The 26,994-nt window shown below is 45.5% G+C and overlaps 1 protein-coding gene across 5 annotated transcripts in view; it reads left to right on the forward strand.

The window, feature by feature from the left end:
- Positions 1-26,994, forward strand: part of PRKAG2 (protein kinase AMP-activated non-catalytic subunit gamma 2) — a 378,851-nt gene that overhangs the window by 165,595 nt on the left and 186,262 nt on the right. The window contains exon 1 of one of the 5 annotated variants that reach the window (XM_045003267.1): positions 2,252-2,371. The exons of the other annotated variants lie outside the window; for them this stretch is intronic. Coding sequence (XP_044859202.1) covers positions 2,278-2,371 — 94 coding nt within the window. The 5' untranslated portion in view covers positions 2,252-2,277. Of the gene's footprint in view, positions 1-2,251; positions 2,372-26,994 lie in introns of those variants that run through there. 5 annotated transcript variants of the gene reach the window in all.

Here is a 26,994-nt window from a genome sequence, read left to right on the forward strand (position 1 = left end):
GAAGTTAATGAAGCTTTTTGTTAATAATTTCCTTGGTTTTTTAAAGAAGTGTGGGAGGGAGAACCAAGGGTGCCTGCCATGTGTTCTCTTTTTCCAAGTTTCCTTTACAGTGGATGGGGGGCGCCCTCCAATTCTTTTGCGTCACCAGGACCTAGAAGCCTCACCCGGATCTCTGTAGCTTAATTAATTCTGACTCCCATGTGCTCTGGGACACCTCTAGTGTTGACGATCCAGTGTGCACCATGCCTCTGAAATCTGTGTGTGTAAGAATTGACTCTGAGGTTTCTGAAACATGGCATGCCCTGCAATGTCAGAAGCCACAGAGCGAAGAGGAGTTTGGTGGGACTCAGCAGAAGGATTGTTAGTCCCCATTGCTTTCTTGGGCTGGAGATGTGTGTCGCGCTCTGTTTCTGTGGGTGCTAAGAGTCAGATGGATGCTGAGAGTCAGTCAGCACTTAAATGGATTGTGACCTTGCTGTGACAATAGCAATTCCCCCATAGTGACTTGTCAGGAGAGACTCCCTGGCAGTACCAATGGCCATTTCTCCTCTCTCCTCTCCTCTCCCTTATGGAGGAGAATGAGATGTGGCAATTTCTCATTATTCATGTAGCATCTGATTTTTGAAAGTGCTCAGTGCTCACAAATTCCAGTGAAATCTATGGGAGCTTTGGGTATTCAGCACCTTTGAACATCATGAAGTGGGTATTTACCCACAAAAGCTTATGCTCCAATACATTTGTTAGTCTGTAAGGTGCCACAGGACTCCCTGTTGCTTTTTACAGATCCAGACTTACCCGGCTACCCCTCTGATACTTTGAACATCATGGAATTTGTTTTTTAACCAAGCATTCACTGTAATCCTGAAGACAATGGGAAAGGGAGGGATAGCTCAGTGGTTTGAGCATTGGCCTGCTAAACCCAGAGTTGTGATTTCAATCCTTGAGGGGGCTATTTAGGGATCTGGGGCAAAAATCTGTCTGGGGATTGGTCCTGCTTTGAGCAGAGGGTTGGACTAGATGATCTCCTGAGGTCCCTTCCAACCCTGATATTCTGTGATTGGCATTCAAAGCAGATTGAAACATTGGACCAGATCCCAGATTTACTCCAACTGAGGACCTGGCCCAGAATGTTCAGCCCATTCCTAAAATAATTGTCTAAATCTGGAATCCCAGACCCTAATCTAATAAATGTGTGTGGTAATTACTCTGGATAAGAGCCCTTACAGGTTTGAGATTTCTGCTTTGCATTGTTTTATAATTTTTGTTTTAAAAGTTTTGCAAGGTAGATTTCAATAAAAGTAATCTCTGTTGGAAACAGTTGTCATAAGCCCCCTTTGCTTTGCAGAGAGCAGGGCACTGGCTGAATGTGGGCAATCTAACAGAACCATTTCCTTGTGTGCAGTACAAGGATATTTGGAGAGAGTGCAAGTTGCTACAGAAATGTCTACCATGCAGCTCTGTCTCTACTTTCCAAAAGATGACCACCTTCCTTTTAAGGAACTGGCAAGGCCTCATTCCCCATTAATCCATTAGCTGTTCGTCCTCAAGGAGCCTGTCGCTTCTTAGCTCATCAGTAGGCAGCCGTATGATTCTGTCCCTGCAAAGACTTAGGACACATGAATCAAAATAGTTGTGTGATGTCATGTCATAATGGGAATGTGCTCTGACCAATTGGTGCCAAGAATTGTCTGTACAGGGGTGGTTTCCTTTTACAGTCTTTTTAAAGAGACATCATGCAGAACTGCACATGACAATTCCCTTCAAGAGGACTTGTGCCTCCTTTGCATATTTAGTATTTTTTAAAAAGGGGAGCTTATCAGCTAGTTACTGACCTCTTCTGCATAAGCTGATCCACTGGTGAAATTCTGTTTCAGCCTCTGAAGCTTTCTGACTGCTTAAGGATAAGAACTGCCGCTGCAAGCTGTACAGGCTTTTGAAATTCTCCTGGTATCCACAGATATTTTCAGAATAGTTACTGTACAGTAAGAATTAAGATCGGAACTGCTTTGGGCAAAGTTCAGCTACTCTTTCTGGATCTTTTTGTCATTAAGACGTGGTCTGAAGTCTCTTTCAGAAATTCAGAAGCTGAAGCTTTTCATAGCCGCACATTGTTTCAGCCGACTTTTTTGGAATATCTTACTTTTTGCCCCCGTGTTTCCATTTTAACTGACTTATTTTCCTGCCCCCCCTCCACCTTTTGATCAGATCTGCTCTTTCTTCTTCTCCGATACCTGGTATGATTGACGGCTGCTATTGCTTTGGTGCCTGCTGCAGCTCATGAAGCGTTTTGGCAGTCTTAGAGGAAGCAAGAAACAAAAGGACCAGGGCAGAAGCTCTGAGAGGCGCAAATCTGAACCTCATGGCCTTTTAGGTAGGGAACTTCTGTTACCCCTCAATGCGAGGATTAATTCTTTTTTGGGAGCAGGCATTGTGGCTGTATACAAAAAAAAGAGCAACCTTCTGTTGTGGGTAGATATTAATGGGGATGTTTATACAGTACTTTGTACTTGATGGGAAACCCTGAGTGAATGCCTTTAGTATACATCTAAAAATCTATAAGGAACTAATCTTCCAAAATGATTTCTTTTCAAAGTTGCTTTACAGTATTGAGATTAAACTGTGTGAAATATATCCTGGCAGGCCTGATGACTGTAAATTTCAAACTAGGATTCTCTTACTTTAAAGAGAATTAAATGAAGTGCTAACTTAGTAAATATTTAAATAATATAATTGGTAGTTAAAAAGGGAAATATAAGAGTCTTCAAACTAAGTGCTACCACCCATAGGCAACTGCTGTTTTAAACCACATCTTTCAAGTGTCCCCCTGCAATTTCCAATACACTTATATTTCACCTTTAGTTAAAGACCAGCCTCCATTAGGTCACTTAAAACAGGTTAATCATGGAACAAGTGCTGAGTTCTGTTTGGGTATTGCAATGGGAAGCAAATTTCAGGTAAGGTGAGTTGGCCAGGAAGCATGGGGTATTCTGACGTTGGACGAAGCATCATGTGTGTTTCCTGAGAACAGAATAGCGCCTCTGCTGATTTCTACCTGATGAACAGCAGAAAGCTATGATTGAGTAGTGGGAATGAATTTCCTGCATCACCTGGTGGTGGTATTGTTCTGCACTGTGTACTTTCCAGTAAAGCTCAATTCTGCTGAGACAAAAGAGAGTTACTGACCTCGCACTATGGCACTTAAAAACAGTGTCACTGTCACACTGAATCAATAAGATAAGTACAGAGTTCAGTATGTCTGACTGGCTAATAACCCTGGCCTGATTCTTCTCTCATACTGGTATAATTCAGGAGAAACTGCATTGGAGTGACACTGGTATAAAACTAGTATGAGAGAAGAAATGGGCCTTGTGGGTGTATATGGAAGTGCATCCAGTTTTAGTAACTATTTTTTTAGCATCATTTACTCTTTTCAATAAACTTCAAGGTGTTTTTTAAGTTTGTTTTCAATTAATTTGCTCTGTTTTTAAAGTCTTTCTCTTGCCATTGGTGTTCCTTGCTTTCTCTGTTGCAGTGTTGAATATTGTGAAGTATCAGTGTAAATCAAAGGAGATCTAAGCCTTGAGAATTTCATAGTGGGGTAAAATGTGTGATCTAGTAAAGAGACAGCTAACATTGCCCCCTTATGCAGGAATGAAGGTACATTAGGCCCACAGAGGACCCAGATCAACAACTGACAGGCAGCAGTGTGGCTGAGTCTGATCTATGACAATTCCAGCCACTGCCTCCCCATCTTCCCTTGGTTGACATTGTGACATAGGATGTTCAGGGTCCATGGAAAGTTCTGGGGGGCACCTGAAGTCTTCTTTCTGCAGCAGTTGGCTGGCCAGCAGCACCACTTGCTATACCCAAACATACTGTAGCATCTACACTCCCTCTGAATGTAGGCCCCAGGTGCAAGCACCCAACATTAATCCTCCCCTGTGCAGGAAATAATTCAACCTGCAAGAACAACAATTGCTATAAAAACATTGCAAATCACAAGTGTTACAGATATGGAGGTTCAAAAAAGAATTAGATAAGAGAATGGAGGATAGGTCCATCAATGGCTGTTAGCCAAGATGGTCAGGGATGCAACCCCATGCTCTGGAAGTCCCTAGCCTCTTGTTGCTAGAAGCTGGGACTGGATGACGGGATGGATTACTCAGTGATTGCCTACTCTGTACATTCCCTCTGAAGCCCCTGGCATTGGCCACTATCGGAAGACAGGATACTAGGCTAAATGGACCATTGGTCTGACCCAGTATGGTTGTTCTTATGAAACAGTCAAAAGGGAAAAGTACATAAACATTTACCTCCTTATTCCTACACAGTCCCTCTCCCATCTAACTAAAGGGAGCTGAAAGGTTTCCGTGGGTATGAAAGAGCATGATGTTCCTCAGTGCTGTAAGTTGTGCAGGCTATAAAACAATAGATGTCTGTTCTAGTTTCCGACCATAATTGCTGTTATTAATCTTGCCGTGTAGCCCACCCTGGTGGTGTAGAGACAGAATTAGATGCTCGTTTACTATGCAGAATTTCCATCCGCAATATTTAAAACATGGCTCACATTTGTTCTCTGTCACTTTTGTATCATGAATGAGCTGCAGGTGTTTTTCCAAAACCTGACCTCAGATCACAAGGGTAGGAAAATAAAGATCAGATGTGTATGTTATACTGGCTTCCTCAGAGTAGCTGCTGCTGTTGTGATCCCAGAGGAATCTGGGTTCTTTTCTGGAAGCAGGTTAACGTGTGCGAATGTCTTTTTCTTCAGGATGGGTTAATTTATTAAAAAGCTTGCATTATTTTCTGAATTAATCTTTACCAAAAGGACTTTATGTTTATAAAGCACTGGCCTGTACTAAACTCATCCTGAGAGGCACTGAGCACCATCAGCTCTCATGTTGGAGAGCTTTTAGGACCAGACCCAGTGTTTGTTTTTTGTAAGAACATTTATAACAAACACCTGTGGTGGCCCATCAGGTGTAGTAATGCAGACTGGTGCATTCTCTTGAGCTTCTTCTGCTGTCGGAGCAGGAATTAATTTTAGAAATATATCCCAATGCTTTTAGAGCAGTGTGATGCAGGTGTAGCTATGCAAATACTGTTGGTGTTAATGGGGTTCACGCAGGGTACGCCCTGCTCACCACCTCAAACAACTCATTTTTTCTTATTCTGTGATTGTTCAGACACACAAGGCTCAGCTTCTTTCCCTCATTTTCTGAGTAAAGATGGAAAAGGCCATGAGGTTACAAATGTATCATTTTCCAGGCCAGCTGTCAGTGTGCTGTATTCTGCCACCACTCCTCTTGTTCTGAACTAACTGAACTCAGAGTTTCTGATTTTCCTTGACCTCTACTCATAAAATGCTTTAAAGAAAGAAGAGAGGCCTCTGGCCAACATAAGCTAGGGCATGCCAGGGGCTTCTTGCCTCATTACAGAATCCACCTTTGGGACTCCTACAGCTAAGATTATTGTGCCTCTTCTTATGTGCATCATTCAAGCTAAACCCCAGAATAAGGCTAAGCATCTTCTCCCAGGCTGAGAGGGGCATAGTGAGGGTCTTGGTCTAGTGAATGGGAGCAGAGAGAGAATCGGGGGATCTCTGGTTGCCCATTTAGAGCAGCTTTAAAATCCCTTTGTGCCAAGTGAGCAGTACAAGGGGGTTAGCGCATGGACCACAATATGGCACATGCAGCTAAAGGGAGCAGTCAGGATAGAGGCTTGGACAGAGCATTGGGAGCGAATGAGGTGTGAGTGAGGAGGAGACACTGCAACTTTATGCATAGGAAAAAGGGAAGGCAGTGCAGAGATTCAGGAAGCAGGGAAGATACGCTCCAGGTACTCGGAAAGGGAGATGATTTTGGCAGCTGTGAGGCATGTAGCTGTAAGAAAATAAATTTTTTTTAAAAAATGGAGATATACCTATCTCATAGAGCTGGAAGGGACCATGAGGGGTCATTGAGTCCAGGCCTCTGCCTTCATTAGCAGGACCAAGTACTGATTTTGCCCCAGATCCCTAAATGGCTCCCTCAAAGATTGAACTCACAACCCTGGGTTTATAGCAAGCCAATGCTCAAACCATTGAGCTATCCCTCACCTTGCTTTTGGCTCACCTGCTTAAGGAAATCGGTGACTGCCTCCCCCAACCTATCTGTCAGTTACATCATTGATTGTCAGCTCTTGATACAGCCTGCAGCGTTGTAAATAGGTCAGCTCTGTTGCTTTTCTCAAGGGGACAGTTTTCGGCCAAGATGAGGCTAATATCCCTGCCCTTTAAAGGACACCATCTGTTCAGTGAAGGGTTGAACAACACATGCAAAAGACTGAATAGGAGTTTTCCTGCCCTGTCAAACTCCGTAAGTGCCCAACACAGAAGCATCTTGGCTCTTAGTGCCGTTGTAGAGACCCCTGCACAAATAGGGAGCGCTGTCTCGTTCCAAGGCAATGGGTCCCAACTATTCATTTGGAAATCCACCAGCTAAATCTCAACTTCTGCCGGCTAGGCTGCTGTATGTTCCTCACCTCTGTATCTGGGCTGTGGCCTTGAGGTTTGCCTTTGTAACTTTCAAGAGGCATAGGCTGAAACTTAACAAGTTTCCTCAGCATCTCTTTCAGTGTCCTTGACTTCCTTGTGCATTCCCGGACAACAGAACTTATTCATCTCCCACTCAAGGGTCTTACCCACCCACGTGCTCCATGCATGGGATTGAGTGAGCAAGCCAAAACACTTCTCTTTGATATCTTCTCGGCACAGGGAGCTGTATTTTTATCTCTTTGGTTCAGTGGTCACGCTCCAGGCGATATAACCGTTCTCCTGTAAGTTCAAAGTGGGGACATTGTTTTAACAGCTGATGGTCCACTACTTCACCATTGGCTATAGCCACCTGATCGTAGGTTTGGCTTAGTGTCTGGTTGTCTCTCTGTTGCTTATGAAATCCACTTATCTGACTAGGAGCTCTACATCTAGAGGGTGTGTGTTCTCATTGTTCTTTTGGGAAGGGGGAGGACCCCTTACCTGACAGGAGGCCCCTTCTCTGGGGTACTGTGTTTTGCCTAATCCCACCAGTGCCTTTGGCCCCATGGGTTCTTCGCCTCTGCAATCAGGAGGCCTCCCATGGGTGGGTGTTGAAGTATGCTAGTGAGTTGGAGAAATTGAGGAGGTTAGATGGTTTAGCGGTTGATATTTTGTTGGTTATTACGGCTAGTCCTAGGGCTAGTAGGATGCCTAGGATTGTTACTGCTAGTGTTGCAATTTTGATATGTAGGGGTATGGTTATTGGGAGTGTTTTTAATGGGGTGATGTTTGAGATAAGTAGTTCAGCGATAATGCTTCCTGCTGCTAGACGGATGATTGAGTTAATAATAATTGGGTTGTTTTCGTTAAGCAGAAGCATGGAAGGGTATCGTGGCTGTCCTGTTTGTACAAAGATTGTGATATGTAGGCTGTAGACTGCAGTGAAGGAGGTTGCAACTAGTGTTAGGAATAGGGCTCAGGCGTTTAGGTATGATGTGTTTATGGTTTTGATGATGATGTCTTTGGAATAAAATCCAGTTAGGATTGCCCCACTCTTTTAGATCTTCCCCAAAGTATTTCCAGTCCCTACCCAGATTTACTGGATATGCCAGGATAGAAGCTAGTCCTACAAAGAGGTTTTCAATAGCTTTTCCCCTGACAATTGACTTCCCTAGTAGGGCAGGGCTCTATATCTCCATGTACACACTGGAGGAAGATAGTTTCTCCTGGAGGGTCCCCCTTGCCCACCAGCTGCTATCTGGCTGCACCCCGAGTCAACTAGCACAGTCATTTCTACCGCATTAACCTGTACCGGGACCAGGGGCGCTAGAACGGTGGGGGGGGGGCAGGAGACCATGGCCCCATCACTTTTTACCGGCCATAAGGGCTAGTGATGGGGGGCAGGAGGTGGAGACGAGGTAGCAGGGCCTTGGGGGGGGAAGGGGCTGGGCAGTGAGTGGGGCGATAGTTTGGGTGCCAGTGGCCCTCTCCACTTTTAGGGAACTTCTGCCACTCCTGACTGGGACCAGTATCTTAGCTGGGCCTCGTTTTCAGGTCCTGGAGACAGCCGTCCAGGCTTGCCCATAGTTACACTCCATAAAGGGACAGTCACAGTGGAGGTGAATCAACTGCCTACATGAAAAACAGCGGTGATGGTTGCTGGTTTTTCTCCTGGGAGGAGTTTGGCCTCTGAGGTCAACCTTTTCTGTGGGTTTAGATATTCTCTGGGTTTCTGTTTTCTGTTCCCAGTTGATCTAGGTTCCTCCTGTGGCTTTGCTGTACCTTCTGTCTGTCAGTAATGTTAAGTCTGAGTTTGTGGTCACAGTCAGGCCAGTCTCTTTGTCTGGCTGTGTGTAGGGGCAGGCTGGTTCCCTGGCCCCAGTGTAACTACTCCCCAGTGTCTTGGAAGGGAACCTGTCAGCAATCCATTAATTTTACGGTTTCTGCCAATGTCTCAGGTTGATGCTTCAGCACTCTTTAACAATATCTCCATGTCCATCATCTTGTTACCTCTGACCGGCTGATGAAGTACATTTTTTTTTAATAATTTCTTTTAGCAGAGCTGGAGCAAGCCTGCCCACATTCTCCACCAGCTGTGGAAGGTGACCCTCACCAGCAGTACTGCCTAGTGCTCAGGCAGGGGTGTAGCAGGTTGTCCCATCTTGATGTCTTCCCTTCCCTCTGTAACACTGTTCTGTGGGGTCTGTCCCTTCATTTGTGGCTCAGTCCTCCATTCAGGTACTGCATGCCAGTCCACCCCTTCTGGGATGTACCAAAAGAAAATTGTTTTGGTGCCTGACTGGGCATCGGTGCTTTCTCCTTGCCCCTGGGACTTGGGGTCTGGACCCTTGTGTATCAGGATCTTCTCCAGCTGTATTCTCTTCACCCCTCTCCCTCCCGAGGAGTAGACTCATCTGGTTGTCCCACCTTTAGGAGTTGGTAGAGGAACCCAGTTCCATGCTCTCCACCAGGCTCCAATCCAGGGTCCAACAGGGGTTAGCTATGTTCTGTTCCTGCGGGTGCTAAATATCTTCCTCTGTGGATCATTTCCTCCTGGAGTTCCCCTTTTTCCCCTCGGATGAATTAAAGAGGTGACCCAAAAATAGTGTGTGACCTTCCCAAACAGTCACCAGTCTCTGCCTTGCAGGGTTGGTCAGGGCAGTGTGGTCTAATCACAGGCAACAAGAGCTCCTGGGCTCTTGCGTCCCCATTTAAGCTCCACCTCCGTCTTGTGCAGGTGTAGCCAAGTGGAGCTGGCTAAGCCCAGAGCTGCTCTTAAACCTTCTCTCCCTCCCCTGACAAAATTTAATAGGGGAGGGGGGGAAAGAGATGTTGGCGCACTGTGCATCCTTCTTGTAAGAGACTCCTTTGGGCATAGTAAAAGAATGTAAATGGAATACAAGAAGAGAATCCCATTGCTCCTTTAAGGCAGCTACAACACTTCAGCTGCAGAGCTCTTCAGTTTGTTAACAATTTTCTTTGTTGGTTTTCATGATCTGCTGAGCTGACAATGATTTCAGAAAATGTGCACCAGTGGCTGATCAAGGCCAGTTAATCTTGCATTACAGAGAACTGCAAGACTCAGGCTTCTGAGAGGCTGGTTGTCATTAGGAATAAAAAATGGTGATGAACCGCAGTGAAATGTATGAAAGCCTTTTCTCCCCACAATTCACTTTTACAGATCCAACTCCCTGGTGCTACCTGGAGCGCACTACAAGCATAAATGCTCTAACTTGAGGGTGTCTTGAATGTCAGGAAAAGGATTATTCCCATGTAGCAGTCAAATGAATACCTTCTGTTTAAAGAACTAACTTAGGGTCTGCTCCTGGAAAATAGATTCATGCACAGACCTTTACTACTTAGTCTTGTTGTGACTCCATGCTGGAGTCAGGGTCTATGGGTATAGATCATTTTGCAGGACTTGATCCAGAGGTGGTTCTTCGAGTGTTTCTTGTGTCCATTCCAAGTAGGTGTGTGCCACATGCACAATTGTCACCAGGTTTTTCTCCTAGCAGTACGTGTCAGGTCAGCTGTGGAGCCCCCTGGATTGGCGCCTTCATAGCAGTGTATATAGGTCCCTGTCAACCCACGGCACCCACCGCCTCTTCAGTTCCTTCTTACCACCAGTGACGGTCGTTGGAGCAGCTCTCTCTCTTGCGTTTGCAAGTGCTTCCCTAGCGGTGGTCTTGTCTATTTGTAAATAGTTATATAGTTGTAGTTTAGTATAAGTTAGGTAAGTTTACGTTGGGGGTCCCTCCCCATAACGCCTTCCTGGGTACCGGGGCATGCCTCAGTCTCAGGGCTTCAAGCCATGTGGGTTGTGCCTCAATCCCATGCCCAAAAGGGACCCACATGATTCCTGTCTCAAGTGCTTGGGTGAAAGTCACCAGTCTGACAGGTTCAAAATCTGCAGGGGCTTTAAGCCCAGAACTAAAAAGGAGTGGGACTCTCGGCTGAAAAGACTCCTGATGGAGTGAGCTGTTGGCCCCCAGCTGGCCCAGGTGGTGTTGGACCTGGCACCAGGAACTTCAGTTTGTAGTGCCCCTGCCTCGGTGCGGGAGGCTTTGGCGCCAAGGAAAGACTTGTCTAAGGAGCGCCAGCACTGCCGTTCCCTGGCACCAAGAACCAGCTCCAGTGTGCAGCACTGCTCGCAGTCCCTGATGCTGCACGAGAAGAAAAGGGCGCTCCCCTACCAAGCCACTGGAGTGAGTGGGCACCAGTGGGATGTGTTCCGCATCAGGACACCCAGCCTTGGGCCTGCCTATACTGACACGGTCGACTCCGGCCTCGCAGGGAGGTCCTTCGAGTCTGTTGCTGGTGGAATCCCCAGTGTGTGAGGAACTGGAGGAGGATCTGGATCTTCCCTACACGCCGGACATGTTGGAGGCGGCAAGGGACCTGATTGCCATGACAGCACAGTCCCCTTTCCCACCAACCTGCGCACCGGCTCCAGTACCAGCAGCAGCACCAACAGCAGCACCAGCACTTGTCCGCAACAGGGGCAAGCCCACTATGATGCGGCACCATTCCCTGTTGCCGTGGCACCATCTAGGTCTGCTCCACCCTGGTCAGGCTCAGATTTTTCTTTGGAGTCGGAGGTGGACTCCTATGGGTCTTGGCAGAGCCAGGGGCGGCTCTAGACATTTCGCCGCGCCAAGCATGGCGGCACGCCGCGGGGGGCGCTCTGCCGCTCGCCGGTCCTGCGGCTCCGGTGGATCTCCTGCAGGCGTGCCTGCGGAGGGTCCGCTGGTCCCGTGGCTCCACCGAAGCAGCGCGGGACCAGCGGACCCTCCGCAGGCACGCCTGCGGGAGGTCCACCGGAGCCGCCTGCCGCCCTCCCAGCGACCGGCAGAGCGCCCCCCGTGACATGCCGCTCCAAGCACGCGCTTGGCGTGCTGGGGCCTGGAGCTGCCCCTGGGCAGAGCTGGCACCAATCCTGGCACCGCCCCAGGCAGGATGAGGCGCAACCGGTGCCTGTAATGTCCTGGCCCCCTCAGTGGCAGGGGCCAACTCAGTGGCCCTTTTGGACACAATGGACCTATCACTAGGCCCAGGTGCTGGGGCCCAGGGCCGTATTGGTGGGGTCAGAGGCCCATGTGCCTCCATCGGCCTCCTTGGTCACCCAAGAACCTCCCGGGGGTCAGGACACACACTCATGAGACCCCCCTTCTGGAAGCAGGTTAATGTGTGTGAATGTCTTTTTCTTCAGGACGGGTTAATTTATTAAAAAGCTCGCCTTATTTTCTGAATTAATCTTTACCAAAAGGACTTTATAAACATAAAGCACTGGCTTGTACTAAACTCATCCTGAGAGGCACTGAGCACCATCAGGTGCGGTGGACCGGTCAGTATTTGCCAACCCCATGGTTGGACGCTTCCTTAAGGGGCTAGACAGGCTGTACTCATAGGTGTGGCAACCGATCCCCTTCTTGGGACCTCAACCTGGTCCTCTCCAGGCTCATGAGACCCCCCCCTTCGAGCCTCTACTAACCTGCTCTTTGCTCTACCTCTCTTGGAAGGTGGCTTTCCTTGTGGCCATAACTTCAGCCAGTAGGATGTCTGAACTCAAAGTGTTAACGTCTGAGCCCCCTTATACAGTCTTTTATAAGGACAAAGTGCAGTTGCAGCCACACCTGGCCTTTCTCCCCAAAGTAGTTTTGCAGTTCCATGTGAATCAGGACATTTTCCTGCCAATGTTCTTCCCAAAGCCACATGCCAATGACAGGGAGCATATGCTCCATTCCCTGGACGTTAGACGTGCACTGGCTTTTTACATCAAGTGAACAAATCCGTTTAGAAAGTCAACGCACCTCTTCATCGCCATTGCTGAAAGGGTTTCCTATCTCATCCCAGCGAATTTCTTCTTGGATCACGGCCTACATCAGAACGTGCTGTGACCTGGCTAAGATACTGGCCCCAGCGTCGATGATGCACTCTGCAAGAGCACAGGCTTCATCTGCAGCATTCCTAGCGCAGGTCCCCATTCAGGACATCTGCAGGGCGGCGATGTGGTCATCTATCCACATCTTTGTCGTACTATGCCATCACACTGCAGGCTAGGGATGATACTGCATTTGGTAGAGCAGTGCGTCAGCCTGCAACTCGGTGAACTCCAACCCCTCCTCCAGGGAACTGCTTGGGAGTCACCTACTTGAAATTGACAGGAGCAAGCACTCCAAGGAGAAAGAATGGTTGCCTACCTTTCATAACTGTTGTTCTTCGAGATGTGTTGCTCATGTCCATTCCAAGACCCACCCGTCTCCCCTCTGTCTGAGTGTTCTGGCAAGAAGGAACTGATGAGGCGGAGGGTCGGTAGGGACCTATATACACCGCCATGAAGGCTCCACTCCAGAGGGCTCCACAGCTGACTCAACGGGTACCATTAGGTGAAAAACCTTTCGATGATTGTGCACGCGGCATGCACACGCCTACTTGGAATGGACATAAACAACACATCTCAAAGAACAACATTTACGAGAAGGTGAGTAACCTTTTTTTAAGAAAAGTAGGTAACCATTTTTTCTGTACTCTGTAAATTCCATAAATTGGTGCTGCATGTAACATATGCAGTGAGTCACTTCAGCAGGGCCAACCTCAGAACAGATCCTACTTTGGGGGGATGGGGAGACTCCCTTTAGGGGAAGTTCAGCTCGTTAAGGCTCATGAGAGGGCCAGTGTAAATCTTAGCTGCAGGATACCTATCCTGTGAATCTATCTGTGGGGTGTGGAACTCTGAGGACTGGTTAAGAGTCCTCTCTAATGTTTGGTCTCCAACAGACAGGCACAACACCAGAGAGCTTGGTTTATAACTGTGATCATCATCTGTTAGTCAGCAATGGGATGCAGTTGAGAAAAAGGCGAATATTATTCTGGAGTGTATTAACAGGAGTTGTATGTAAGATATGGGAGGTAATTGTCCTTCTCTACTTGGCACTGGTGAGGCCTCAGCTGGAGTATTTTCCCCGGTTGGGACACACTCTAGGAAGGACGTGGACAAATTGGAGAGAGTCCAGAGGACAGCCACAAAAATGATAAAAGGTTTAAAAAACCTGACCTGTGAGGAAAGGTTAAAAAAACTGGCCATGTTTAGTCTTGAGAAAAGAACATTGAAGGGAGACATAACAATCTTCAGATATGTTTAGGGCCATGGGTGGTGGGTATTGTAAGCATGGGTAGGCTGTGCCTTCCCAAACTGCCTACTGTGGCCCAGCCTACACGCAGCCCGCAGGCCAGGACCCCTCATGCAGTTCTCAGAGCGCTCTGCTTTGGCTGGCCCAGGCTGGCTGGCTACCTCCCGCAGGGAGTCAGGGCAGCTGGTGCTGGGGCCATGTTGCCTGGCACATCAGGGCTGGCTGCGCTGCCTGGAGCACCACGGCCGGGAGCACTCCCTCCCAGCGCATCGGGGCTGGCTGCGCTGCCTGGAGCACCACGGCCGGGAGCGCTGCCTCCCAGCGCATTGGGGCTGGCTGCGCTGACTGGAGCACCACGGCTGGGAGCGCTGCCTCCCAGCGCATCGGGGCTGGCTGCGCTGACTGGAGCACCACGGCTGGGAGCGCTGCCTCCCAGCGCATCGGGGCTGCCTGCGCTTCCTGCCGCCTGGAGCACCGGGGCAGGCTGGGAGCGCTGCCGCCCTGAGCACTGGGGCGGGCTGGGAGCTCCGCCGCCCAGCCGCCCATGTTTAGGTCTGTTATAAAATGGTCTGTGATCAATTGTTCTCCATGTCCACTGAAGGTAGGACAAGAAGCAATGGGCTTTAATTTGCAGCACGGTAGATTTAAGTTGTATATTGGGAAAAACTTTCTAACTATAAGGGTAGTTAAGCTCTGGAATGGGCTCCCAAGGGAGGTTGTGGAATCCCTGTCACTAGAGGCTTTTTAGAGCAGGTTAGATAAACACCTGTCAGGGATTGTCTAGGTTTACATGGTCCTGCCACAGCACCAGGGGCTGGACATGTGGTCCCTTCTAGCTCTAGTTTCTATGATTCTATAATCATTTTTAAAACCCCCAACATATATGTATATGTGACTTATTTTTGGCAGTGGAGGCTGAATGTTATTTCTGAAAGAGAAGGAAACAAAACCAGATCCTTGGATATTCAAACCCAGAGAGATTGTGAAACAGAGGGAGATCAGGTAAAGGGGTATAGACAAGAGAGAATGAGTGTGATTTAAGAGATGGATAAGGAGCATTTGGAGCAAAAACACAGAAGGAGGAGAGGTATTTATTGGGAAGATGCATGAGGGAGATAGATGTACAAACAGAAAGGAGATAAGATTTGTGTATTCCTCTGTATAATGATACTTGGTCCTTTTGAAGTGTAAATGAATGAAGCTTCACAATATCCCCTGTGAGGTTGGGATAGCACCCAACCTCACAGGGGATTGCAATAGCACCTAGAGTGCCCAGTCGAGGATTAGGACCCCATCGTGCTAGACACTGTACAGACATATAACAAAAGTTAATAATAGAAAGAAGTATTATTCTTATTTTACAGATGGAGATTCTGAGATTCCATAAAGCTAAGTAAGCCTTGAAAAGTTCTGTTTGCTTGCTTATCCAGGGCCAGTAAATATTTTTGGGGGGACTAGTAAAATATCATTAGGCTGTTGTTTTTTTCTGTCATCATTATGGTAATGATAAAAGAGAGGCTGTTATATTTTGTGCCTGTGGTGATAGTCATGAAAAGTATCTTGTATGGTGGGGTCTACCTCTGACCTCTCAAGTCAGAGGTAGAGCTGTGCATAGAACCCAGCCATGACTATCAGTTTCTACTTCTGACTACTTCCTCCTTCCCCATACCTTCTCCTCACCCCTTACTTTCTGGTATATAGACTAAATATCTGACTGCCTTTTTAATGAATATATTGAAAGGTAAAAAGGGTGAAGCAAAGATGGCTTGAACATGAAATCACAGTTTGAAGAATGGAGCCTGGGGTTTTATCACACAGAATGCCATAGGATCAAAATGTATGCTCCAAGAGCCAGTGGCATTATAGATTTTAATGAATGTCTGAGTTTATGGGCTCATCCCTATTCTCTAGTTGAATGTTGGTCTCTCCCCCCACCCTTTGTAATTTTCAAGGCCTCTGACTTCCTGATGAATAGCTGTTTTAGAAGTTATAATTTTTAAATCAACCTTGTGTTTGCTTTGACCATACTACACCAAACCATTGTTTGTTTATAGAATCTTTTCCATGCATCCGTATCATCGTGCTTTTGCAAGGAACTAAAAGTACATTAAAAAATTTCACAAACTTAACCATTTCCATAGTCTAAAATCCCACACGCAGATAGCATTTATATTATTACATACTTTATTACATTAGAAATCTGTGGTTTTGGATCATCAACTCCCTGTTCATGGCTCCAGTGAGCTGTCCAAAAGAACTATTTCACAGCATGTTGTTAAAATAACATGTGTTAGTTTTATTGAATCACCAACCCTAGGAATTTTTTAATTCAGCTACTTTTCACAAGTGTGCTTTCACCTTTATTCCTGTTCAGATTTGAAAAAAGGTCAAGGACTTGTAAGCATAAGAAATTCTGGCAGCCAGGTTTAACTGCTCCAAATTGTCTTGAGTATTTTATTCTTACCGAAGAGTTGTGTTGAAACCTAGAGCCTTCAGTCTTTAGAGGTGCAGTACTGGTCTATGAGATACTGCTGTGCCTTTGGCACTTTTGGTTTGTATGGTAGAATTCTCACTGCAGGCAAAGGTCACAGAACCTTAGTTGGCTTTAAAAACATAGCCAGGCAGTGCATCATACTACTTTGTAAGTCTATTATATGGCTTCAAACAGATTCTTGCACTCATATGGTTCCTTTTCCTACAATCCTTACTTTGATGAAGCAATTGGGATGTTAGCCTGAGGAAGGACAGCAGTACTCTCCATCATTTCTTCAAAGATTTTTCATAGAGTCAGAAAACAACCACCATCCTCTGGCATCTTCTCGGGGTAGTGGTGAGGAACCTGTAGGGACATTCAAAATGACAGCAACTGAACCATTCATTTTTTCCTAACAGGCTCCACCATCCCCACTGTTTTCAGTATGGGTAGTGCAACAGAACAAAATAATACATACAGGACTCTGGGAGCAAAATCCTGTCTTTTTATGCTGGAGAAACATCTGAAGAGAAGCAGAATGGTGTGTAACTTCTCCAAGCTGTTCTCCCAGCACACAGCATCATGGCCAAGAGTAAAGGGGAAAGTGGGAGGAATGCATAGTAAAGTGCAGCACACCACAGCATGCGTCCCAGAGATGCTAGGCCACACCCCCTTGGAGCCCTGAAGTGTCAGACAGTGCAGTAATAGTCGGTATTCTGCCCTTCTGCTATGAAAGTGCACTAGTAGGGAAGAAGCTTACTGTGCCCTCCACTCCAAATCACCTAAATATTAGAGAGCAAGACTTGGCCTCTACTGTGCATTCTCTCATTCACAGGCTGGGAAGGAATTCAAGATCTAACACTATATTACATGCAGTGCAATCCGTAGATTGTAGATGCCAAATCCTTTTGCAGAATCAGAGAAACAGTAAAACCTAAGGGGAGACTAATGGCATATAAACCAAGAATTAGTGTACAGAAGAGCTACGTCAGGAGGTAGGTCTTTGAGATACAGCACAATTCAATTTTATTACAGATTTTTATATGGATTTATTTTCCACACAAACTATTTACCAAAACTCTATACAGCATTACTGCATGTAATACAGTTACAAATAAATAATACATAACCATAGAACGCAAGGCAAATTTTAAAGGCTAGAGAGAAAAGAGAGTACATTTTCAGACTTGAAATGAGAGGGAAAGTCAGATAGATGCAGAGACAAAGGAAGCTTGTTCCAGATGCTAGAAGCCTGAGACAGGATGGTTCTTGCTCCAGTAGCAGCAGAAGTAGAGTTCAGAGTCAAGGATGGTGCCAGGATTAAGAATGGACGTTGGAAGCAGATGGAAAGTCTGAGTTGAGGAGGGTGATAGAGAAGTTGGGATGATGTAGGATGCTCTGTTTGTCCAAGAGACACGGTTATGACTGGATGCAATGGACCTCAAAGAGCTGTTCCAGTAGCCAGGAATTACTGGAGTGTGAGAATGTGCTGGCTGTGCCGCTTTTCCCCTTTGAGTGGCGCATATCTGGCTGTGCCAGTCCTGTGCCACCCAGGGATTCTCTAGCACTTGGTGAATCCTCAGGCAGCCAGTGAAGCTGGTTTTGCAGCTGCTTTGCATCAGTGGACTAATGCAAGGCAGCCATCATTGGAGCCCAGATCTGGGCTACATGTTCAACGTGAAGAAGAATAGGCAACACTGAATCATTTGTATTTATTGAGATAGCAGCCTCTCGTAGGTCGAGAGAGAGCATTGCTTGCTGGGACTTGTACAACCTGCAAAAGGCACCCCATATTAAAAGTTGCATTCTGTCCCATTTCATGCAAATTGTGTGTCCCTGGGGGTCCTGGAAGATGGCTAATGCAGCCTTAGATGAGCAAAGTTTGGGTGTTTCTGAGCCACTGTCTCACACAGATTACTATTTGGATTCATTTACTAGCTTCAAGAATTGCAGTGGGACTTGGTTTGTATCAGCTAACTGTCACTATAGCAACTCCTCACTTACACCAGTCTGTATACTAAAAATAGATCACCTTGATCCCAGGGAAAGAAATCAAGGAAAATCAAAGGGGCCCATGGTATGTGAAAGATGTACAGTCAAGTGATTGACATCAGGATGGAGCAAAAAGCAGTTTAGCATTTGAAATGTTATAAATAAGCTACACTGTAAAATGAATAGCTGAGAGGAGCCTGTTTAAGTAGGAAACCCCAGCAACATCATTGTGTTCTGAGTACAGAGCATAAATCACCTTTTATTGGAGTAAAAAGTTTGCAGTTATTACTGAGCGTATGGGGGACACTGATTAATCTGTGGGTGCTGAATAGATTTGTTGAGAGATATAAAGATCTTATTATTCGGGTAGTCAAATCTGCAGCATTATCAATGGCCCTGGTACCCTCAATATGCTTTTGTGTAACGTAAAGTAAATTATCACAATCCCTACTCATGGATGGCACTTGTATTAATGGGGGCTTATTACCGGTCTCATCCTGAAAGATGCAAAGTCAAAGGTGCCGAGTATCATCTGCTCCAATTGAAGTGAATGGAAGTTGAGGGTGCTCAATACCTTCCAAGACTTACATCCAGTCTGCTACTGGGAAAGTCCAAATGATATCGGTGGGTTTTTTCCCTTCTGTCCCAGTTAGGTGCTTCAGACTGAATGCAGTATAATAAATCTGGTGCTTGAGGATATTCAGGATGCAGTTCGGTGATTATTTGCTGTGAGGACAAGGTAACATAAAGTACAAACCTTATTCCAAAGTTAAGAGTTTGCAGCACAATCTGGAAGTGTCTTTGATGGATGAATGAAATGACTAGAAGAAAGAGATCATGGACTGTACAGTGGACAGTTGTGGGACCCTTAATGTTGATTTTCAAAGTCACTGGGAAAGGTCCAGAAGACTGGAAGAAAGCAAGTGTTGTGCCAATATTGAAAAAGGGTTAGTGGGATAACCTGGGTAAGTATAGGCCTGTCAGTTTGACATCAGTCCTGGGCAAGTTAATGGAGTGGTTGATACAGGACTCGATTAATAAAGAATTAAAGGAGGGTAGTACAATTAATGCCAATCAACATGGGTTTATGGAAAATAGATCCTGTCAAACTGACTTGGATTTTTTTTTTTTGGGATGAGATTACAGGTTTGATTGATAAAGGTAATAGTGTTGATGTAATATACTTAGGCTTCTGTAAGGCATTTAACTTGATACTGTGTGACATTTTGATTAAAAAGCTAGAGAGAAATAAAGTTAATATGGCACACATTAAATGATTAAAAGCTGGCTAACTGTGATAGGTCTTAAAGTGTAATTATAAATGGGGAAAAATCATCAAACAGGTGTGTTTCTAGTGGGGTCCCACAAGGATCAGTTCTTGGCCATGTGCCATATATCATCTTCTAGGTCATTAATTTAAAAAAAAATCATCACAGATAAAATTTGCAGATAACACCAAAATTTAGGGAGAGTAAATAAAGAAGACAGATCACTGACAGGATCTGGATCACTTGGTAAGCTGGGTGAAAGCAAACAGTATTTGTTTTTCATATGGCTAAATGTATACATCTAGGAACAAAGAATGTAGGCCATACATACAGGGTGTTGGGGCTCTATCTCTGGGAAGCAGTGGCTCTAAAAATATTTGGGGCTCATGGTGGATAATCAGCAGAACATGAACTCCCAGTGCTACACTGGCCAAAAGGGCTAACGAAATCTTTGGAGGCATAAAAGGGGAATCTCAAGTAGGAGTAGAGAGAATATTTTACCTTTGTATTTGGCACTAGTGTGACCGCAGCTAGAATACTGTGTCCAGTTCTGGTGTCAACAATTCAAGAAGGATGTAAATAAATTGGAAAGCATTGAGCGGAGAACCACAAGAGTGATTAAAGGATTAGAAAACATGCCTTATAGTGATAGACTCAAGGAGTTCAATCTGTTTAGCTTAACAAAGAGAAGGTTAAGAGATGACTTGATTTCAGTCTATAAGTACCCACATGGGAACAAATACTTAATAATGGGCTTGTCAGTCTAGCAGAGAAAGATTTCACATGATCCAATGGGTGGAAGTTGAAGCTAGACAAATTCAGACCAGAAATAAGGCGTACATTTTTAACAGAGTAATTAACCATTGGAACAGTTTATCAGTGGTTGTGGTGGAGTCTTCATCACTCGCAATTTTAAAATCAAGATTTTTTTTCTAAAAGCTCTGCTCTAGGAATTATTTTGGGGAAGTTCCATTGCCTGTGCTATACATGAAGTCAGACTAGATGATCATAATGGTCCCTCCTGGACTTTAGATCTGTGAGTGTATGTGACACTCATGAAAGACCTGAAGAAGAGCTCTGTGTTAGCACAAAAGCTTGTCTCTCTTTCAAAGAAAAGTTGATCCAATAAAAGATATTACCTCACTCAGCAAGAGTCTCTAATATCCTGGGACCAACATGGCTACAATAACATTGCATATAACTCATGAAAGGGTTAATTTAGCTTTCGGATGCTGCCGGAATTTGCATTGTATATTCAGGATATCAGTCAGTATCACTTTCTTTTGATACTAAAGATCCAGATATATTTTTTTAAATGGTATTTCTTGCACCTGCAGTTTGCAGGCACAATTGAAATTGTACAAAAACATGCAATCCTTAATCAAACTAAAAGCGTTACCCACTGAAATGGTCCTGTGGTACAAAGTCCAGTGGATTTACAGTCGGGATGAATTTGGCTCAGTATATCCACCATTTGTGGAGGAGCAGCTACATCAAAGTGTACATACGCGTGGAAGAGGTGCTCTAACATACACAGCCACTAATGGGAAGAAAATTAAAGTTTGAGCAAATGAACCTTGCCTACCATATGCCATTGTTAAAAGCCCTCATGCTTTTATAGCTGTATCTTCTAGAGTTGTTTGTTTACATTAGTGGAGCTGATATTGATACATAAAGCAAAAGGGAAGAATTCCCACAAGCATGGGAGCTGCTGCCAACAAAACTTTTGAGACCAATTTCAGTGTTCTGATTGCTGCTTTCATCCACAACTTCAGTCTTTGCTTAGAGCAGCAGATTAGGTGACTGGTGCACAGATATGATCCATGGACCGGCAGTGGTACAGGGTGTAGCACAGAATACATATGTCATGTTCTCCCTGAAGAGTTTGTTAATGGCTGTCAAATTTCTGCAGCTCACGTGGGTGGCAAGGCCTAAGTCTGGTAAGATTAATTTCCTCTGTCCCTCCAGAGTCTGGTTCTTCTGCTGGGCTGTAATAAAACCCCTCTTCTGCTCTCTGGGGTCAAAGCAGGTGCCAACTCTAGTGCTGACAGATTTGTTCTTGTTACCTTGCTTTCTGGATTGATGCCCAGCATTTCTCTGTATCAGCCAGGTCCTCCTTTAAAACTTGGTGAGTGTCATTTCTTGTATTAGTAGTAGATCCTAGGGTTAGGTGACCGGGTTAGTCAGTCTACCAAACTGAGCATATAGCAAGTTGGGTTTGGCAGATGCAGGGCTACTAGCTTTCAGATGGAGAAACATGGCAACCTGCTAGGAGACAGTGCTGCACACGGGGCATGGTTCTGCTCGCAGATGTAAATGAGGAAGTCAGTGGAGTTACACGGGGGGGGCCGTGGTGTGGTAAAGCCAGTGTAAATGAAATCAGAATTGGACTGAAGGAATAAAGACTCCAGGTTCTAAGTCAATGTAGTACTGGTGAATGGTGTTAGTGTGGTTGCCTTAGAGACTGAAATTTTTGTTTATCCACAGAAAAAGTACTACCCAGACAGCTGCCATACAAGCTTTGCCACAATCAGGGGCGGCTCCAGGCACCAGCACGCCAAGCGCGTGCTTGGGGTGGCAAGCCACTGGGGGCGCTCTGCTGGTCGCCGCAAGGGCGGCAGGTAGGCTGTCTTCGGCGGCACGCCTGCGTAGCGTCCACTGGTCCCGTGGCTTCCGCGGACCTCCCACAGGCACACCTGCGGGAGGTCCGCTGAAGCCATGGGACCAGCGGACCCTCCACAGGCAAGCCACTGAAGGCAGCCTGCCTGCTGTGCTTGGGGCGGCAAAATGCCTAGAGCCACCCCTGGCCACAATACCCTGCTAGTGTGTCTCCTTCCTGGAGGGACGACATTGGTGTAAGAGATTAATTCAGTTAGAGAGAAGTAGGGAATGGGCAGAGGACTGAGAACTGAGAGCTTCCTGAGTTCTGGTTCTAGCTCTATCAGTGTATCCGTATGTGACCATGGCAAGTCACTTAAGGCCTGATTTTCAGCACCTCTGAAAACGAGGGTCAGAGTTCTCAAACATAGAGCTAGAGCTTCGTGGTTAGGCACCTGAAGGAGTGGCATGATTTTCAGAGGTGCTAATTGCTTGGCAGTTCCTGCTGAAATCAGCACTTCTGAAAATCATGTCATTTATTTAGGTGCCTAAATACAGATTTAGGAGCCTAATTTTAGGCACCCGTTTTTGCAAATCTTGGCATAGGCCCTTAACCCCTCTGTACATGGTCTTCATCTCTAGCAAAAGGATGTCAGTCCATGTCTCACCAAGGTGTTGTGAGGCTTAGTTAATGCTAATAATGCTTTGTTTTTATAGAACACTTGTTCAATTGTAGTTATCCAAGTACTTAAAAAAAGGTGATATCATTAACATTTTACAGATAGAACAACTTAGGCCCAGAGAGCTTGTGACTTGCTGTGACAATCAGAGAGAAAGGTAGGTCTAGAGAATATGGATCTCCTTATTCTCATCCCCTAGACCACAGCTTCCCCCCCACCCTCAAAATACTTTGAGACTCGGGTAGCAGATGCTGTAAGGAGTGTAGATCTCACAACCAGTTTGAGTGTTTGTGCCTGGTTCCTAACAGTCTCCCTTGAGGTTGATACTCATGCTCCTGAGCCACTGCAGGACAGCTTGAGAACAACTACCTGCTATCTGTTCAGCTAGCCAAGCAGGGTGCAGTCCTCACACTCTAGATCATCTAGGCGAGGGATTCTCAAACTAGGGGGCAGGACCCCTCAGGGGGTCGTGAGGTTATTACACGGGGGGTCACGCGCTGTCAGCCTCCACCCCAAACCCCGCTTGTCTCCAGCATTTATAAGGGTGTTAAATATATAAAAAAAGTGTTTTTTAATTTATAAGGGGAGGTCGCACTCAGAGGCTTGTTATGTGAAAGGGGGCACCAGTACAAAAGTTTGAGAACCACTGATCTAGTCTGACATCCCCTATAGCCCAGATCATAGAACTTCCCTACAGAAGGCACTTGGCAGCTGTGAGAAGAAAGCATTCCTTGGTCTGTCAACAGGATTAGGAGAGTGGTTTTGTAGGAGTAGCTATGAATAGCATGGAGATAGAAGGATGGACAAAATTGAACAATATTAGGATTGTGGCTTTGGTTGGTTGGGTTAGCTCAGTAGCTAGAAGAAATTGTGTTGAGAGAGGGCAGAGAGCAAACTACAGAGACGGGGACCTACAGTTAAAAAGAAAATAGCTGTGAAATATGGAGTCATTTATTCATTAAGTACTTCCTTAGGCCTGTGTCAAACTATCTAATCAGTGTCTGTACATGTCAGCAGCACATCCATAATAAGAAAGTGCTGTGTGGCATTGTGTGAACTGGAATTAGAGACGTGATAATAAGCTGAACTGTTAGAGATAATGTAAAGGCTTCATGCCATACGCTTGCATTCCTTTAGCCAGGGAAAAACCTTATATGTGCAGATGAGTTAAATTTTTTTCAAAAACATTCTTAACATTGCTACATTCAGTTTGTTGGCTGATCCCACAGTTAAATCCCAAGGAGCACAGCAGTGGTTCCTAACTGCAAGTACATGTTCCTGGGATTGCGTCCATTGCTGTAATGAATTCACTGGTATGTGTCACCAGTAGTGTGGTGACTGACAATCTAGGCTCCTCCCCCTGCCTGATAAACCTGTGTGCTGGGTCCCTGTGCTGCTCATTCCACCTCCTATTCTTTTATGCATCTTCCAAGCTCTCGGAGCTTGTTCTGTTCTACACTGCAGGTTTTGCAATTCCAAGTGCCCTTCCAGCAGTGAAAATGTCCCCCAGCCAGGGTGAAATACTGTCTTGTGGTAGATGCATCAGATTTGGGATTATAAAATCTGGTGTGACAGAGTAATCTGTCCCTTCAGGGTAGTGGTGCCTAGTGGTCAACCTAGACAATCATGTGGTATGGTCCCGTAAGAGGTTTGAAAAATCTTATATATACACACACACACACACACACACACACAGATATGGGAGACATTGGGAGTGAGGAAATAGTTTTGGGAGTAAGACGTGTTTGGGAGGAAATCCTGTTACTGTTTCTTTAAGAATCGGTGGCTAGGGGGCCTTTCAGAGAGAGCGGGGCAAGGCTCCCTTCGCACCCAATCAGCTGGGGATGAGCTAGGAGAAGGGGACCCAGCATAGAGGCTGCCTCTCTCATATAACTCTGCAGACACCAGAAGATACCAGCAGGGAAAGGCAGGCCTGCTGTGCAGCCTGACGGTAATTAAGGAAAGGGGGCCAGCTGGCTAAACCACAGCTCAGCTCCAGAGAGGAGAGCGGAGGGCTCCTGTTTAGGGAGGACTAGAAAATCTGATTAACAGAACCCAGCTTCGGGGAGAAGAGACTAGGAAGACTGGGGTAAGGAGAACGTGGAACTAATACTGCCCAGCTCCAAAGAGGAGAGCTGGGGGTTCCTGCTTAAGAAAGGACTGAAAAGGGGTAACTCAGAGAAAGAAGTAGGAAGGGTTCCTGGACCGAAGACTGTTTTCAGGTGCAAAGAAGAGTCTCCTGAAGGAAGGAGCCAGGGATGGCTAGTTGGACTAACAGCCTGAGGTGTCAAATGTCCTGGACATCTCAGTGAGCTGCTACTTGAGCTTATGGTTCTCATTTATAAATGAGACTCTTGGAAGTGGGCTGCTCTTTGATTAAAAATGATCTGTCTGGAGTTGTTTATAATGCAAGTGAAGGGGAGTGAGGTGTAGTGCACTGGGATGACTTCCACATCATCATACTTGGGTTCTATTCTCATTTCTGCCACAGACTTTCTGCTTAACACCCCCTGCTCCCCAGTCTTCCCACTATAAAGTGCTCATATTTCCTGCCTCACTGGGGATGTTTTGAAGCTAAATAATGTTTGTAAAGTGCTTTGAGACCCTCAAATGGAAGATGTTATAAAAGTGTAAAATATTATTAATTCCTTAACCAATTACTGTCGGACAACTTCTGCTTGTCATCTCATTTCTCTCTCAAAGCAGGCTTGGTGGGCTTGGTGGGCTTCCCACTGGATTCTTGTCTGTTGGTATCATGATTGCTATTGCAGTTTGCAGTTTGTACACAGAGGCTGAAGGCTAAGGGTTTCCTCCTGCACAGTTAAGGTTTGTAGTGTGGAGCAGGTAAGTACAAGGTAAAAAGTGAAGAATGGGACAGGGAATTCTGCAGAATCTGATCTTGAATTAGTCAGCACTGCTGCATAGCTGCCAAGCTATTCCTGCCTAGTAGCAGGAGAAAAGCATAGGTAAGCACCTCATTTGTATGCTAAAGATCATGCAGAAACTCGCATCTTGCTTCACTCACTCAATCTCTGCAAAAACAACGAGGAGTCCTTGTGGCAACTTAGAGACTAACTAATTGATTTGGGCATAAGCTTTCGTGGCATGGGCATAAGCACTTCATCAGATACATGGTATGAAAAATACAGTAGGCTGGTATATATATTACAGCACATGAAAAGATGGGAGTTATCTTACCAAGTACAGGGGTCACTGCTAATGAGGCCAATTCAAACAGAGTGAATGTGGCCCACTCCCAATAGTTGACAAGAAGCTGTGAGTATCAACAGAGAGAAAATTACTTTTTATAGTGACCCAGCCACTCCCAGTCTTTATTCAGGCCTAATTTGATAGTGTCAAGTTTGCAAATTAGTTCCAGTTCTGCAGTTTCTTGATGAAGTCTGTTTTTGAAGTTTTTTTATTGAAGAATGGCCACTTTTAAGTCTGTTATTGAGTGTCCAAGGAGATTGAAGTGCTCTCCTACTGGTTTTTGAATGTTACAATTCTTGATGTCTGATTTGTGTCCATTTATTCTTTTTGCTGCTTCCTTTTTCCCTATGCTATTGCAGATAAAGGAGTGGACATGAAAGAGGCTTGAGAGTGAATATTGCTCATTACCCAGGATCTACTTAGCACTTATAGTTGAACGGCAAGCTTCAAGATCTCACTCAAGACAAGCAGGTTTCTTTCAGAAAAAAAGAAAATAGAAATTGATCACAAACCCTGTCAGATAAAAGCAAAATAGAAGTTGAGTGAAGGGAATTTGGAGATCTAGATTCTATTCCCAGCACTGCTGCTGGGTGACCTTGGGCAAGTCACTTCACCACTCTGTGCCTCAGTTTCCCCATCTGTAAAATGTGCATAATGAAAATGACCTCCTTGGAAAAGCACTTTGAGATCTACAGCTGAAAAGTGGTATCATTATTAATAAGTGAGGCGGCATAAGAGAGAATTTGAAGTGCACATAGGTAACGACATAACAAATAGCAAGATATTCATTAAATATATCAGAAACTGGAACCTGCAAGGAAATCAGTGGTTCTGTTGGATTACTAGGGGGTAAAAAGGAACATTTAGGGATAAGAAGATTGTAGAGGGGCTAATTGTTCTGTGCAATACTCTTCATCAGAGTATATTGAGGAGGTACCTACTCTTTTTAGGAAATAAATATGTGGCACTGTCAGAAGATGAGGCGCTGGAACAAATTAATAAATTAAAGAGTAACAAGTCCCCAGTCTAGATGATATATGTGCAAGAGTTCTGAAGGGTAGAAGAATGAAATGGCTGAGCTGCTAACAAAACCTTACTTATTTTATTTAGGAAGGGATTAACTAAATGG

Source organism: Mauremys mutica, chromosome 2 (genome assembly GCF_020497125.1).
Source record: "Mauremys mutica isolate MM-2020 ecotype Southern chromosome 2, ASM2049712v1, whole genome shotgun sequence".
In the NCBI taxonomy this organism is placed as follows: domain Eukaryota; kingdom Metazoa; phylum Chordata; order Testudines; family Geoemydidae; genus Mauremys; species Mauremys mutica.